The sequence below is a fragment of the Phacochoerus africanus genome, chromosome 7 (assembly GCF_016906955.1).
Source record: "Phacochoerus africanus isolate WHEZ1 chromosome 7, ROS_Pafr_v1, whole genome shotgun sequence".
In the NCBI taxonomy this organism is placed as follows: domain Eukaryota; kingdom Metazoa; phylum Chordata; class Mammalia; order Artiodactyla; family Suidae; genus Phacochoerus; species Phacochoerus africanus.
The window spans coordinates 24130052-24148042 of record NC_062550.1 but is presented as its reverse complement, the minus strand read 5'-3'; the positions used below and the strand labels follow the sequence as shown (position 1 = coordinate 24148042).

At 38.2% G+C, this 17991-nt stretch overlaps 1 protein-coding gene and 1 pseudogene across 1 annotated transcript; one reads left to right on the top strand and one right to left on the bottom strand.

The window, feature by feature from the left end:
- The first annotated feature begins 405 nt into the window (after positions 1–405).
- On the top strand, positions 406–1341 carry LOC125131719 (olfactory receptor 6C2-like). Its single transcript, XM_047788489.1, has one exon. The coding sequence runs from the start codon at positions 406–408 to the stop codon at positions 1339–1341; it is 936 nt and encodes a 311-aa protein (XP_047644445.1).
- A 6408-nt stretch (positions 1342–7749) lies between these two features.
- On the bottom strand, positions 7750–10482 carry LOC125130371 (olfactory receptor 6C4-like; annotated as a pseudogene).
- Positions 10483–17991: the final 7509 nt, after the last annotated feature.

The window sequence follows — 17991 nt, the reverse complement described above, 5'->3', positions numbered from 1 at the left end:
AAATAATATTGATACTTGTTTCCCAAGGACTATTATAAGCATGTTAAATGATTTAACTCATTTAAAATTCACAGTTACTCTATAATGTAGTATCATCATTAACCTCTTCTTACAGATTAGGAAGTTGGAAACAGACTGATAAATGACTTGTCCAAGGTTGCTCATGTAAACATATGATTTGCACTCACGCAAATTGGTTCTAGCTTCTCTGTAGTACATTCAGTGGAGTTGAAGGTATCACTCCTGAAAAACTATGAAAGACTGTTTTTCAAGTTATAGAAGGAGCAAGCATATGACTAGTTTGTTATTGTAGTCACAATTTGATTCTGTCATATTTGACATTGTTCCTCAGATGCAGTTTCTGTGACTTTTATGTGAAGATTGGGCAATAGTATGAAGTCAGTGATGAGAAACCATTCAGCAGTAACAACGTTCATCATACTGGGTTTGACAGATGACCCACAACTAGAAATTCTTGTTTTTATCTTTCTGCTGATCACATATCTGTTAAGTGTAACTGGGAATCTGACCATAATTTCTCTGGTCTTGGTGGATTCTCATTTAAAAACAGCTATGTATTTTTTCCTTCAAAATTTCTCTTTCTTAGAAATCTCATTCACAACTGCCTGTGTGCCCACCTATCTGCACATCATATCAAGTGGGGACAAAACCATCACCATCAATGCCTGCTTCAGCCAAATCTTTTTTATTGTCCTCTTTGGAGCTACAGAATTTTTCCTCTTGGCAGTGATGTCTTATGACCGCTACGTGGCCATCTGCAAACCCCTGCATTACATGAGCATCATGAACAGCAGAGTCTGTAGGAATCTCATCCTCTGTTGCTGGGTATCTGGCTTATTGATTATCCTTCCACCCCTTGGCCTGAGTCTCCATTTAGAATTCTGTGACTCAGTTATTGACCATTTTGTTTGTGATGCTTCTCCAATCCTGAAGAATTCCTGTTCAGATACATGGTTCATAGAGCAGCTGGTTATAGCCTGTGCTGTGTTGACCTTCATAGTGACCCTTGTGTGTGTCGTTCTGTCCTACATATACATCATTAGGATGATTCTAAGATTACCATCTGCCCAGCAAAGAAAAAAAGCCTTTTCTACTTGTTCTTCCCACATGATTGTGGTTTCCATGACCTATGGCAGCTGCATCTTTATGTATATTAAACCTTCAGCCAAAGATGAAGTGTCCATTAATAAGGGAGTATCCCTGCTGACTACATCTGTTGCCCCTTTGTTGAACCCCTTTATTTATACTCTGAGAAATAAACAAGTAAAGCAGTCTTTCTATGACACTCTTAAAAGATTTGTGTTTCATTCAAAAAAGTAGCAGAACTGCATACTGGGAATTAAAATTAAATTAAAAGATATATCATGAGAATGTAGATGAAAATGGAAGCCATGAGGGTGACACATTTTGACAGACATTAAGAGAACTGAGAAGAAAAGAAAGCTGACAGTCCCAGCATCTGTGCATGGGCATTTCTCTTCTCCCTTAAACTGTTAAAACTTTCACTCTCTTCTTAACTGGTAATTCAATCAAGTCCTCATAATCATTTCAAATAAGCATTAGTCATTAGTCTTTCATGTCGCTATTCTGTACATGTCATTACTTTCCCCTTTTTGCTACACAACCACTTTTGAAGAGTCTTCCCTTTGTAGGAGGAAAAATGCATCGATTTGCAGGAAATGCAGACGACCTTCATCTTCATATCAGCCTTGTCAATGCTGTCCTCACAATAAATAACACAAGAATAGGTACAGAAATAAGAATACCATAATATTCCTTTCCCTTTCTTATCTGAATGTATTAAAATAATGTAAAAACAACTGACACCCCCTCATCCAGCAATGCAAAGAGATGTTGCAATATACCCCTCAAAGATTATTGAAAGATTTCCTCCTTCAGTAATTTTTCAAAGAAAACAAGAAAAGCCAGATGCAAAACAAAAACTATTGGCTTAAAGTCATCAGATTGCTGCTGAGAGTACAAGATTCTGCAAAGGTTGAAACTGTTGAAAAGTGAGGTGATTGTAGATGGATACTTTTGCCCTTAGAGGCATTTTCAGGTTCATGGCTATATATGTTTTCTTTTGTTTATTTTTTTGTCCTGCTTGTTTAAAAGTTAAAAATATACATTACATAATTACTTTGTTATCATTTTATGTTTCATATTATTTGCATCATCCTTCTATGTTTGTCCTTTTATTCGAATATTTCTTTTAAAAATGTTTTCCAATTTGTCTTTTGATGAAAAGTTGAGGGTGACTGTTAAGGTTTTGCTCTTAGGAATCAAAAATGTTCACAGAAAATAAAGTCAGAGGGTTATATAAATACCTGGGAACCTCATTTGAGGGTATAATTGGCTTCTGGGACCACTGATAAGAGGGGATGGTTGTGTTAAAATGCTGTAGGCCCTACTGGGAGGCAACTGAACATGAGCCATAATAAGGTGGCTTTAAAGTGAGGGTCCAGAATTTCCTGTTGTCCTGAAATGTGCTATTGTCCAGAAAAGAGCAAGAAAACACTTGAGTCATTTCTACAAATGAAGGTGTGTGGGAGTAAACCAGGGCTCTTCTGTTCTTGTGAATGGAATTTTTGTGTCAAGTATAATTCTACTTTGCCTTTTAGTTAACTGTGGGTTTTAGAGAAACACAATTGTTTGACTGAAAAGGAATTAGCTCTCTTCTCCTCTTGGGTGGTGGTTACATAAGTGTTTACAGTTTATTACATGGTACTTTTATGTCTTAGTTATTTTTCTGTATATTTAAAATAAAATTCTTTATGGAAGAAAATGTCCTTTGTGTGGCAAGCCTTCTGAGGTCAAATTTAAATGTAAAATTTCCTGTCAAATTTAAATGTCTGATTTCTCTTTTCTAAGTTAAAAATTTTATTATAGTTGACTTACAATGTTGTATTAGTTAACTGAAAAAAAGTGAATCAGTTATACATATATGTATATCCTTTCTTGTTTACTATATAGGTTATTACAGAATATTGAGTAGATTTCCTTGAGATGTACAATAGATCCTTGTTAGTTATTATTTTATTTATAGTACAGTGTATATGTTAATCCCATCCTCCTAATTTATTCCTCCCCTCATCATTTCCCCTTTGGTAAACATAAGTTTGATTTTGAATCTGTGTTGTTTCTGTTTTATAAAAAAAATTGTTTTGTATCATTTTTATTAGATTCTACATATAAGATATCATATATTTGTCTTTCCTTGTATGACTTACTTCACTTAGTATGATAATCTCTTGGGTCCATCCATGTGGAAATTATTTCATTCTTTTTTATGGCTGAGTAATATTCCATTGTTTACATGTACCATATCTTCTTTATCCATTCCTCTATTGATGGAAATTTAGGTTGCTTCCATGTCTTGGCTGTTGCAAATACTGATGCAGTGAATGTTGGGGTGCGTGTACCTTTTGAATTATGGTTTTCTCAGGGTATAAGCCTGAGAGTGGACTTGCTGGATCATATAGTAGTTCTATAATTAGTTTTTAAGGAATCTCCATACTGTTTTCCATAGTGGTTGTACAAATTTACATTCCCACCAAGAATGGATGAGGGTTCCCTTTTCTCCACACCTTCTCCAGAATTTATTATTTGTAGAATTTTGATGATGGCTATTCTGACTGGTGTGGGGAGATACCTCATTGTAGTCTTGATTTGAATTTCTCTAATATTTAGTGATGGTGAACATCTTTTCATGTGCTTTTTGGCAATCTGTCTGTATTTTTTGGAGAAATGTCTCTTTAGATCTTTCAGACCATTTTTTGATTATTATTTTTTTGATATAAAGCTGCATGAGATATTTGTGCATTTTGGAAACTAATCTTCAGTTGCTTCATTTGCAAAGATTTTCTCCCATTCTCTGGGTCGTCTTTTTGTGTGTGTGTATGTGTGGTTTTCTTTGCTGTGCAGAAGTTTTTAAGTTTAATTATGTCCCATTTGTTTGTTTTTATTTTTATTACTCTAGGAGGTGGATTCAAAAAGTTACCGATGCAATTTATGTCCAAGAGTTTTCTGTCTATGTTCTTCTCTAGTTTTATAGTATCCAGCTTTATTCAGGGCATAATCCATTTTGAGTTTATTTTCAGGTGCGGTGTTAGAGAAAGTAAATGTCTGATTTCTTAAGGCATAAATGTTCCTTAACTATCTTGTCACAGCATACACAGAGATATCCATCTTTGCCTAGTATAGGAACTCTATTATTATTTCTTTTTGTTAATCTTCTCTTCACTGTTACTCCACCTATTATCTAGGTTTGGTATATATTCTTGTCTTTTGGTGCCGATCTACCCACTACATTTCTATTGAATCTGGTATCTTTATATTTTCTGTTATCTATCTAATCTCTGTTTCCTGTGTTTTATGAAAGAATTTATCAGATCTGATATTCTAGTTCACTATTTTTGGTTTTAGTTCTATGTCTCCTGTATTAGCCTCATCTGTTTTATTCTTTATTTCTTTTATGTTTTCAGCAGAATTTTTAACCTATGTATTTTTATAATGTTTTATCCTTCATTTTATTACCAGTTCATTCTGATCTTTTTGAGAGAAAATTATACTTATTTTAAATTCTTGATGCTTCTGTTCTAATAATTCTTTGTGTCATATTATATCTTATGTATATTCTTGCCCCTGACTCCTACCTCCAGCCCACAGTGGATATAGTCCTCTGATTGGTGGTAGTTTTGGCTTGTGAACTTATGACTCTCCATAGCTTCCTCTATACAGTCTAGTGATGTTTATGTGCCAAATTTCATGAACTTACGGATGAATATAAAGGAATAAAAGGATGATCCTCAAGCTAGAAGGCCCAAGTCATTACAGAACTGTTCTTACTTTACTTGGCTTCTCAAAAAAAAAAATCTCTTTTTCTCCCTTTTGTATATTATTTTAAACTCTTTGCGAGAAGCAGCATTGGGAGAAGACGACCTGTTTAGACTTGTAATTCCTAAAGTCACAAGCTGTGGAGGCTTAGGGAGAGAGGAGATAGAAGAATGAATGCCTGGCGTAGTACATTAGGCCTCACTCATTTTTATCATCTCCTCACCCTAGCACTGCTCTGAGATTGTCCTGAGATACTAGGTAGGTAAAGCTGTTTCTTTGGATTCTTGTCTACAGTGGTGATAGGAAGGATAATCCACACAACTTACACATTTAGACAGTAACATTCCAAAAGTTCAAGCTGCAGAATCAGTAAATTCATTTCTTTGGTTTTCTTATGACTTGGGCTACATTCCAAGGTAAGTATTAGCATAAAGCTTACCTAGTGTGAACAGTTTTAGAAAACCATGACTTATCGGTTTTTTTTTTTCCTTTTCTTTTTTTGGACAAGCACGTTTAGGAGGGTGACAGAGTCCTTCCCAAATTTATTTCTAGTGCTTATGTTGTTGAGGCTGGGTGAAGCCCTGGCTAGGTTCTTAAACTTTGACTAACACTGAATACTCCTCTTTATCTCAGCTTCATCCAGAGCACATGGAGTGGATGATTGTCCAGCCCTAACAAGCTGCTGCCGGTTGTTCTCTTGGCTTTATTTGAAGTGTATTGAGACCTTCACTGACCCAGCTATCAAAGGATGCAACTGGACATAAGAGGAGTGGAAATAAGCTAGCCTTGCTGCAAAGGGATTTCAAGTAGAATGGCTAACAATTTTATAGTCCCAGTTATGTTAAACCAATCAATGAAAAACCTATTTTTACCAGTTTAGCCTGGCAACTCAACTGGCTTTCTTTCTCCTTTCTTCTCTTCCTTCCTTCCGTCACTTTTTTTTTTGACCATGGCCACAGCATGTGGAACTACCCTGGGCTAGGATGAAACCTGCGCCACAACAGTGACCTGAGCCACAGGAACACTGGATCCTTAACCCACTGTGCCACCAGGGAATTCCAAGCCTGAGTTTCTGGACAAGGATATTGGTTACCATTATCATTGTGTTATAATGGATATCATTTTTACAACACAATAAATAATGGCATAACTTTTTTTATACTTATTTGATGCTCAAAACTGTCATGTAAGATAGTCACTATATTATCCACACTTTAAAGTTGAGAAAAGTAAGCCCTCGGGAGGTAAAAAATTGTTGTAAGGAGACTCGGGTAGAAGGTTGGGCATCTGAGATTTGAACTGAAGCCTGTATTTTCAACCACTATATAGCATTTTGTTTCACTTCACCATAGATTTTGAGTAGAAATGTGGATTTGGGAGAACTTGGTGACTCAGGGGTTGCTGTTTTAAGAACATTCTCTAATTAATAGCTCAGGGGATTTGGAATGAATTGAAAGTTATCACCAACACCTGGCTTAGCCACCAAGGAAACCCAGATAATTCAAAACACCAATGGCTTTATATAAAAGGCTGTTTGTTTAAAAATATTATATATTCTTCAAGATTTTTCTGTGGTTCTGGAAAATTTTCTCTCACAATCAGTCCCATACAGTTTGTTCATTACGTCCTCATTCTGTTCACCATTATTATTGCACATAAAACATGTGAATACATCACATCATGTTTGTACCCTAAATAGTAATTGGTATTCTGTAATGAATTAAGGTGTTACGGAACTATGTACAGGTATTCAGATTTCAAAAATGTCCTAGGTTCCATTGAAGTTGAGGGCTGTATTCAAATTCCGTTTGTTGTTACCTTAATCCATGTGTAGATTTTTGATAGGGTCGTTTATTCCTGTTAGTTGCAAAAACTCATAATTCTGGAACCTTCTGGGTATAAAATGTATTGCTACTTTATATTCCTTTTCACTTTATAGAATGAGGCCATCCATGGCTTATGTGGGAAAAAATGCAAAAATTTGGGGAAAAGTTAAACAAATGAGTCATATCACAGAATTTATCCTTTATAATACCTAACAAGGAGACAAACAGATGAAAATGAAGTCAAAATAGAAAGAAATACTGGAGACTCTCAAGAGAGAGTGTGGCAATCTCAGCCATTAACATAAAAAATGGCAGCTATGAAACTGCCATTTGTTTAGGAGGAGTGAGAGGAGTCTGACTTTGCCTCTAGAAATCTCTTCTAACCAAAAACTTCTAGAAAATGGAGGTGTAAATTGACAAAATCTTGAGCGTTTTCACCTCACTTGAGGAAAAGTGGACCAAATGCCTTTTTGTGTTTTATGGAAGAATGAAGTTGCAATGGCTTCAACTGAAAGATAAAGAAAAAGATAAGGAGAATAAAAAATATGACACTTTGAAAGAAGCATCATCTCCGAACTCCCTAATCAAGACTAATGCCCAGCTAGATTTCCTTTAAAACAATGCTAATAATATACCGCCTTTCTTAAAACTACTGGGGACTCGTCAATGTCCAACTAACTCCACACTTTATAATAAATACCTTTATGAGCTGGCCTCTCTCACTCTAAGTTTTTATATTCCCTCTTCTAAATGAGCAATCTGTTTTGCCTCTTAAATTTCAAGTAATTTCCAGAAAACAGTTAATGCTTCCCAATTACTCTATTTTGGGAGTCTCATTCATCCTTCTCTAATAACACTTACCATATTATTTTATTTTCTGTAAACTTATGACATCAATTTACAATTTCAACACATTCCTATCACACTACACCATGATTCCTTGAAATTAGGACTTTAGGTCTTTCATATTTTTATCCTCAAGTGCCAATGCAGCACTTGAAATAGAGTGGACACTGAATACATATTTATTAAATGAAACATATTTTCCTGGAAATATAGTTTTTTTTTAAAGCTTCACAATCTTTTTGATGGTGTCTTTGAATGCTTGCTTCACTTGCTGATTTCTTAGCGTGTAAATGAAGGGATTCAGCAACGGAGTAATTGAAGTAATGAGCACAGCTATTGCTTTGTTGAAAGAACCTTCTTCTTTTGCAGAAGGATTAAGTACATAAACATGCAGCTGCCATAAGAGAGAGAGATGACAATCATGTGGGAAGAACAAGTGGAAAAATCCTTTGTCCTTTGCTGGGCAGAAGGGATCCTCAGAATGGTCCTGATAATAAATGTGTAAGAGAGAGTCACCAGCACCAGAGTAACCACCAGAGTCACAACTGCCAAGAAGATGACCGTCAGTTCTAAGAGGCTTGTGTCTGAGCAGGCAAGCTCCAGGAGGGGACCATAGTGCAGTAATAGTGATTCAGAACATTGGAGGCGCAGAAATCCACCTGGCTCATCAGGAAGATTGGGGGAAAGATAGCTAGGAATCCCCCGAGCCAGGAGCAGAACACAAGCTGGATGCAGACTCTGCTGTTCATGATGGTCAGGTAGTGCAGGGGTTTGCATATGGCCACGTAGTGGTCATAGGACATAGAAGCCAGGAGGTAAAACTCCGTTGCCCCAAGAAATATAGCAAAAAAATATTGAATCAAGCAGCCAGCAAAGCTGATGACTTTATTTCCTGTTGTCAAGCTGGTCAGAAATCTGGGAATAAAAATGGATGTGAAGGAAACTTCTAAGAAGGAGAAGTTCCGGAGGAAGAAGTACATGGGGGTCTGGAGGTGGGGGTCTACCAGAGTGAGAATGATGATCGTCAGATTTCCTAGGACACGTAGCAGGTAGGTGAGGAACAGAAAGATGAATGTCACCACCTGGACCTCAGGTTGATTTGTGAGACCCAAGAGAATAAACTCAGTAAATGTGGTTCGGTTTTTCACTGTTGACCTTTAGGGGCTCTAAAGGGAAAAGGTGAGAATGATGAAAACCAAAGTTTCTTGAGATAGGAGAGGTAAAGCTGATTGTAATGACCAAATCAGGTCAAATATAACTTTACATTCAGTTGGCCCAAACCTGTGTCCTGCTGGACTGGACTTGACTCCAGGGATGTCCCATATCTTGTGTAAGTGACCTTCATTCCCAGTCTTTCTGGTTTTCTTTTTATTTTTTACTTTGGGGCCACACCCATGGCATATGGAAGTTCCCAGGCTAGGGGTTGAATCGAAGCTCCAGATGCCAGCCTCCCCCACAGCCACAGCAACATGGGATCTGAGGCACATCTGAGACCTACACTATGATGTACGGATCACAGCAATGCTGGATCCTCTACCCACTGAGCGAGGCCAGGGCTTGAACCCACATCCTCATGGATACTAGTTGGATTCGTTTCCGCTGCATCACAATGGGAACTCCTATTGCCAGTCTTTGTAATTCCTCAAGTTGATCTATTCCTGGACACATCACAGAATTTGTTGCAGAATAATTACTCAATTTTGTTTCAGAAGAATAATTTTTGAACCTATCTTTCCCTCCCAAATGTTTATGATATCTCTGCATTTAAGTCACTTTATCTGACTTTATAAATCTCTTATACTTCTGTGCACTTGGTAGATACATTTCCATCTGATTCTGTTCCTTCCCTTTCCCCTCCTCACGCTTTTTTCCCCTTTCTGTATCTTGCCTACTCTCCCTGTACAATTTGATGTTTCAGTGGATACTTGCCATAAATCCTCGTCTCCATTACTATACAAATCTCTGACTCCCTTGTTTCAGCAAGCAACAGAAATTTCTCCAAGCAGATAATGCTGAAGATCTTGATGTATTGACTTTTTCTATAGCCCCACTTCTTTGGTAGATGACTTTGTAATAGGGCTTTAGGACTCTTAGATCTTTTTAGTTCAGTATTCTCTCATTTTATTTTGACTACATGGACAAGTCTCAGCATTAAATCATATTAATCAGCATTTTTATGTTTCTTTGCCATTTTCAAAGTCTCCTACACACTAATTGGGGATATGTCTCTGAGAATAGAGATCTGGAGAGATCCACAGATAGTATCTCAGAGTAGATTTTTTTGTTGTTGTTCTTTTGGGGCCGCACATGCTGCATATGGAAGTTCCCAGGCTAGGGGTCTAACTGGAGCTGCAGCTGCCGGCCTACACCACAGGCACAAACATGCAGGATTCGTGCCATGTCTGTGACCTACACCATAGCTCACAGCAACGCTGGATCCTTAACCCACTGAGTGAGGCCAGGGATCAAACCCGCATCCCATGGACACTAGTTGTGTTTATTACCTCTGAGCCACCACAGGAATGCCTCTCAGAGTAGGTTTTGCACAAAGTCTTGAGGAATCCTCAGTGACAAACTAAGGGTGATAATTTATCATGCCTCAAATTTTCTTGGCATACAGAAACCAAGAAGAGGGATGTTGATGTTTCTGATAGTAAGAGTCCTTTGTAGATAAATTGATAATCCTCAAGGAAGGAAACTGTGCGCATCTTTAGATTTTTCTGATTAAGAAGCAAAGACAATGTAAAAGGCCCCTCTAATTCACATGCATATGGCTGAGAAAAATCATATCTTCAAAATCATTCTTTGCAATTTCCCCATTGTTCTGTACAGCTTTTGGAGGCATTGCATTGACCTGTACCCCCTACAGCCGTGCCTTGCTTTTTTGTACTGACCTGTGGTCTTTGGCAAGTCCTGCATTTTCATCTGTATTTTCACAGTTGATTGATTTCATGATCCATGTTTTTAGAATAATAGCACGACTGATTTAAAAACATGCAATGCTTACACCTTAAACCTCTGAATGACAGTAGGCTGTTTACCTTGTTGTTCCTAAGAGGGATGTCAGAGATGAGATGTGCCATGAGAGTCTCCAAGTAGCATAAAATTGAACGTGTTTTTCTTTTTATCAGCTTCCCATGTACTTTTGATGCTTCTCTTAATGGAAGTACCCAAGTTTGTGCAGCTTAACTAGGAAGGAAGGGTCTGACCTTCCATTCTATGAATCCAAACCAGAATCAAAACATAATTCCTTAGAGTCAGAGTCCTGCACTTGTATAATAAAAAAGAAAAAAGAAAAAAGCAAATAATCCCTCTGTCCTGGCAATGGTAGAGTTAGAAGAGGGAACTTTAATAGTGGAAAATTCCTTAATTATTTTGCTCTAAGAGAGTTATTGTGAAATCCTTACAAGCAAGACATGGGCTTCTTTGCATTTTCTATGTTAGCCAGAATGACACAGGTTTTATTTGCTCTTTTTAGAGCAGACACATGGGAATCAATTTCCTAAAAAGCTAAAGATGCCCTGTGGACCCAAGTTCAGAAGGTGCAATTGTTACACTTTGAGAACAAGTTGTTAACATGTGGCTGCAGAGAGAGGTTCCTGAGAACCATGATAAGGGTTCCAGGAGAGAATCCGCTACAGCCCTGAGGTTTGTGAAGTTGAGGGCAATGGAGTGAGAGCCATGGGGATTGGCATGCCTGCCCTAGCCATTGTCCTTATTATTTCCCCTTTAATAACTCATTTGGGCCAGTGCTTATATCTGATATAAATGAGTTCCTTCACAGTGGATGGCCATGGCCTTAATGCCAGGGTATCCTCCATTAAGATCTTCATACCTAGTATTGCTGGTATTAAACATATTGCTGGAACTCCTTCTGATAGCAACTGGAAACTATTTTGCTGTTAGAGATTTGGCTAATATGTTCTGTTCTATGTATAGTCTACAGCCTCTCAGTAGAATTTGCCTTCACTTTGAAGGCACAACACATTTTTACTTTCCTCACTATGAGATATTTCAAAAGCCTGCCAGTGCACTTAACTTTGCAGGCAAAAATTTAACCACATTCAGCTTATTCCAGGAACAGACATTATATTGATAACGTTATCTGCAAAGAAATTCAAGTAATATGCTCACATATAAACAAATACTAGTCACAGAACTTTCTGATCAAGGTTGGCCACACTGCATTCTGTAAAATTCAGGCCTTGCATTTCCCTAAAATTTCTAAACTTTACTTATCAGCATGGGGATAATCATATTGATGCACTAAGGAACTAATTCTTAGGTTCATCAGCACTTACTGCTTTAAAGGAGTCTCAGCATTTACATGTTTAATTGGGTTTCAGAGGCAACATATTCCTCATTTACAAATTTTATTGAAGCCGTTATGCCCTTGCTCACAAACTGACTCATTTTTTTTATTTTCCTTTTAAAAATATAATTAGTACAATTGACTACATTACATTAATCAACATAATGAGTATATATGTATGTATATATATATGACAAAATGACCACAAGACAATGAGTCTCATTGACATCTGTCATGATGATAGTTACAGAATTTCCCCTTATGATAAGAACTTTTAAGATCTACTCTTTTTTAGCAGCTTTCAAATATGCAATACCATATTATTAACTATAGTTCCATACTATCCATGACATCCTCATGACTTATTATTTTATAATTGGAAGTTTGAACATTTTGAATCATTTCACCCATTTTTTTTCCACCCCTAGCCCCCACCCTTGGCAACCATCAGGCTGTTGTCTTATCTCTGAATTGCGTTTTTTCTTTTTTAGATTCTTCATATAAGTAAAGTCAAACAGTATTTGTCTTTCTCTGTCTCATTTATTTCAGTTAACATTTAAGGTCCATTCATGTTTTGCAAATAACAAGGTTTCCCTCTTTTTTATGGCTGAATAGTTTTATATGTCATATTTTCTTTATCCATTCATCTGTCAATGGACATTTAGGTTGTTTCCGTATTTTAGCTATTGTAAATAGGGCTGCAATGAATCTGGAGACACACATCTTTTTGAGTTAATGTCTCATTTTTTCAGATAAATACCCAGAAGTGGAATTGCTGGATCATATGAGAGCTTTATTTTTTAATTTTTTGAGGAAATCTCTGCTGTTTTTCATAGTGTTTTACATATATTGGCTCACTCTGGGCCACCCAACAACAGAGGCTCCAAATTGCAATAACAACAGATACTTTGTTTAGAGCTCTCCCCTCTTCTGCTCCTCAGCAGAGACCCTTTCATTACAGGGGCTTCAACAGCCTTCTCTCAGTCCTTCCAGTTGGATCAGGTGGTTTATGGACTTGAGGTGCAAAAAACTATCTTCCTTGGCTGCACCTTACACACTATTAGGATGGCATCTGCTGGCTGTATAGTGAGCCCTTCTGGGAAGAATGCTTTCACAAATCCTGAGCCTGTGACTCTTTGTAGTCAGCTGGCCACTATGCCGTGGGTCCTTAAGGCAGCACCCCACAAACTTGGCATGGCCACAGAGGTCTCATGATTAAAATGAAAATGCCACATATAGAGCCAAACCTGGGCCCTCTAGCACATCCTACCTACAGGAGGAAATGGTTTCCATGTCCTCGGTCCTTTGCTAGATGCAGTGGTACCTGAAGAGGCCACCCTCTCTCATATCCGCTGACCCCCCTGAGGAGCCGTTGGGATCAACTGAGTGATCGGGAAATGGATTTTGTATACTTTATAGATTCAGCACCACCATCACAAACAGTAGAGCCCCCGGAGAAGCTGCTACATTCTATTCCCTAACCAAAGATGGAAGCCAGGGGTCAGCACAGTCATCTTAATGCTAGAGGGTGTTCTGGCCAACAGTTGGCCCCTGTCCCATGCCTGTAGGCTCTCGGGCCATTGCCAGCAGTAACGGTCTGGTCTGGCCCATGGTGGCAACCACAGTTCCAAGCCGATTGCCCTTCTCTGTTGGGGAAAGGAACGCCAGGAATTTCTTGCCTCATGGATACCCCAAATACAAGTTAAGTCCACATGTGTTCTCCACATCCTAAAATTCAATTTTCAGAGACTCATTACAATGCACAGTTGGTAAATTGGCTTGGATTTCTGAGACACATACGGTTACAACCTCAGATCTAATGTCACTAACCTTGTCCTGGGTAGTCTGTGGACACAGGAAATACCAGGCCATAGTGTGGCTTCTGCCCTGAAGGCCTGAGAAGAATGAAAGGGATGTTCCCTCTCCTGTGCCATCGATAACGTAGTGCCTAACCTATGCACTTTATGTGGGAAGATGTACCACGGCCCTTATAGTGGAGGAGGATTGGTTCCCTGGGAGACTGTTCCTTAGCCAATGGCAAATGGATTTTATGTGTCTTCTGAATAGAATGTTATTCTCTAATGAAAAATACACTAGGTTCCTCTTCTTTCCTATTGCCCAATTACATAATCTACATTTATTCATTCAAATAATTATGAAGCTTGTTAGATTTTCTTTTCTTTTCTTTTTAGGACGGCACCCGCAGCATATGGAAGTTCCCAGGCTAGGTTAGGCGTCGAATTGGAGCTACTGCTGCTGGCCACACCACAGCCACAGCAATGCAGGATCTGAGCCATGTCTATGACCTACACCACAGCTCATGGCAACACCAGATCCCTGACCCGCTGAGCAAGGCCAGGGATCATCTTCGTGGATACTCGTGGGATTTGTTTCCGCTGCACCATAGTGGAAACTCCCAAGCTTGTTAAATTAAACAGTGCTTCTCGCATTGCAGTCAAGCCTGTGGTAACAAATCCTTTGAATATAAGACTGCTTCATTGTGATGTTTACCCCCAGTCTTACCAAAATCCTACACTAGGAAAATTTCCCTGGAACACCGAGAATTATTTATTTTTAGTTTGGGTCGATTCGCTTTGGTAACAATTTCATTGAATACATGATAAAGTTTCCCACTTTCTTCCCATAATTAGTGTTTTCAATTAACGTTAACATGGAGGGTTTGAAGACAACCTGTGCAAAACTACCTACACTCACTGTCACTATGGGACCTAGAAGAGTGATTGAGATTTGGGTTTTTCCTTCATCAACTCCCTATTTAGTAAATTAAAAAATATATTTGAGACACTTTGAACTTACATTTGGAACAAAGCTCATTCAGTCTTAATTCAGGACAGAGATTTGAGATGTGAATCTGTGTCCCCCCATCCCCCAAACTCTCCACCAAACAGTGGCAAAAAAGACTTAAATAACAGGTAATAAGATGAAGTAACTTATAACACTGATATTATTTGTTTCTATGATGCTAGAGTGTATTATTGGGTGTGGTGTCTTTTCCGTCACCTCTTTTTCTTCTGTCTCTCTAGCAGTAACAGCTCCCTAACTGATGGTTATGTCTGTGCCTTCCAAAGGCTAAAGCGACCATGGCAGGAAAATTCTAATTTCATGTCCCTTCAGAATAACAACATATCAGAAATGAGCATTGATTACCTTTCTGCATAATTATAATAAACTGAAATTCACATTTTAAAACTGACTGAACTCACTCTCTGCCTATAGTTAGAGAATATGGAAAAAGCCATCATGACAAATTACACATTACTTTTCTGATAGCTTTTTATCAGAGGCTTTTGAGGGAACCACAGTTTGAGGAGCATTATGTGGAAGAGGAGGTTCAGGTCCACTTCTGCTTCAACTCTCACACTCCACCTGCCCCAATTCCCAGTCCCAACCTCCATACAAGCCTGTGCGAACACACACACACACACGATGCAGAAGCATTTCCTTCTCCTTTTTAGAAAGAGACTCTAATGACACAGTATTTCAGGTCTGTTATCTCACAGTTCTCTGATGATGCTTGTTAAATATTTTTAGCTTTCTACTTCTTTGTATGTTTTATACAGAGAATTGTTACTGCTGTTTCTTCCATTTAACCAAAATTTTCCTCTGTAATACTGATATTAAAATTGCTTGATACATAGTGTCCTCAGGTTGTGTGGTTTTCATCTTTATAAATTTGATTTGGCTATTTTTTTTAACAATTTTAGTATTTTACTTAAATATTTTTTCTTCTATATTCTTCAACATATGGGGTGTACAAATATAACTACTGTTTTAACCATATTCTATTTTAATTATATCATCTCTGGCATTTTGGGTCTATTTTTATTCATTGTTCTCCTCATAGGTTGTATTTTCCTGTTTCTTTGCATGTCTGGTGAAATTTGATTATGTTAGGCATCATGAATTTTACCTTCTTGAAGCTTAGATGTATCTGTATCTTTGTAGAAATTCTTTAGGTTTGTTCTGGTATCATTTAAATCACTCAGAAAAAGTTTTGTCCTTTGAAGCTCTGTGTTAATGTGTGTTAATCTGGACCGAGAAGTGTTTGCGTAGGGATTTCTTTCCTCAACTGAGGCAAATCCTTCGGAATAATACCCAGTAAATTATGAGATTTTTAATTCTGTTTGTTTGGTGTGAATAGGATCCATTTCCATTCTTATGTGAGCTCAGAATATTGTTCTTTACAATTCTTTGGTGATTCTTGTCTTAGGTAAGGTCCTTATGTCTATGTGCTGATCAGTACTCAGTTGAATGCTCTTAAGGGCCAAATAGATCACCACTTATCTCTCTGCATGCCTCTTTCATGTGAACTTCAGCCTCCCTGGACCACCACCTGCATATTCTCGACTTTGGGCCTGATGGGCTCCTCCCCCGATGCACTGTCTCCAGGAAGTAAGCTGTCCTCAATTGCCTATGTTAATTATATGGGAAACTGTAGTTTCATATATTTTGTTTGAATGTTTACTGGTTTAAATAGAGAGGACATATGTGTTCCCTGTTAATTCATTTCAGCTTGAGCTCATTATCTTTTCATGCTTTCTTCCACATATTAAAACATTTTCTGAAGTTCTAGATTTTTGAAAATTTAGCATGACTAATAATCATAATTTGCTGATTTGCTTCAAAATATTCTATAAACATTTCCTTTCTTTGATAATGATCAATCTTTGTTTTCTCTTAGATTCACAGATGTGGAGAACAAACTAATGGTTACCAGTGTGGAGAGGGAAGAGGGGAGGAGCATGACAGGGGTAGGGGTTGAGAGGTACAAACTATTATGCATGAAATCAGCTGTAAGAATATGTCCTACAACACAGGGAACGTAGTCAACATTTCATATAACTGTAAGGAGTATAACCTTTAAAATTGTGAATCAGTATTACTGTTGTGGCTCAGCAGGTGAAGAACCAGACATGGTGTTCGTGAGGATACAGGTTTGATCCCTGGCCTCACTCATGGGTTAAGGTCCAGCATTGCTGCAAGCTGTGGCACAGGTCACAGATGTGGCTCAGGTCTGACTTGCTGTTGGCTGTGGCTGTGGTGTAGGCTGACAGCTGCTCTCTGATTTGACCCCTAGCCTGGGAACTTCCTTATGTCCCAGATGCAGCTTGTAAAAATTAAATTAAAAAAATTAAAATTGTGGATTTCCCATTGTGCCTCAGTGGTAACGAGCCTGACTATATCCATGAGGATGGGTGTTCAATCCCTGGCCTCCCTCAATGGGTTAAGGATCTGTCATTGCTGTGAGCTCTGGTGTAGGTTGCAGATGCAGCCTGGATCCTGTATTGCTGTGACTGTGGTGTAGACTGGCAGCTGCAGCTCTGATTCAACCCCTGGCCTGGGAACTCCATATGTCTCAGGTGTGAGATATATCTATCTCACTGTATTGTATCCTTGTGACATATAATATTGTACATCAACTGTTCTTGAGTAAGAAAAGCGATTATCTCAGGATTTAAAATTCCAAGTTCAAATTATGAGAAAGGAGTCAAAAAACTATGACCATCCCAAAAGAATCTAGTATCTCCTAAGATCAATCTGGAAAGCAGCCCAAGTCTCATCTTGTGAATGAATTCATACCTTCAGGGATTACTAGAGGGCACAAGAGTAAATTCCACTCAAGTCCCATAGTTTGCTTAGCTGTGCTTACCGGAGAAGCAGACGTTTATATCCCATCTCAAGGATTTGACTCTTCTTGCCTGAAGAACCTCTTCTGAGACATTTTTCTTTCAGGAGAATGATGAACTTGTTCAAGACCTACCCTCACCTATGTCTTTGCTTTGAGCCCAAAACACAGTGTCAAGGTCAAAAAGCCTCCAGGGCAGTGGGTACAGAGTATGGTCTGGAAGAAGTTACCATAAACATCAGAGGAATTTCAAGACTGCTAGTATATATCAACATAAACCTGAGGAATATCTATGGGAGTATATAAGGGCTTGGGATCAGGGTAAGGTGAGAGTAACATTGGACAGAGTTGAATTTACGATGTGAATGTCAGTCTCTCAAATGGTTGGACATGGCTCCACTTGGCCCACATGTGCCCTACAATGAATGATATAAAAATTCCAGAACTTTCTCCCTATGCTGTTGAGGAAAGCATCCAAAGACTCTACTGGAGAAGATTTATTA

Excerpts from the sequence above, each read along its gene's own strand:
- LOC125131719 (XM_047788489.1), top strand. The coding sequence starts at position 406 with ATGAGAAACCATTCAGCAGTAACAACGTTCATCATACTGGGTTTGACA.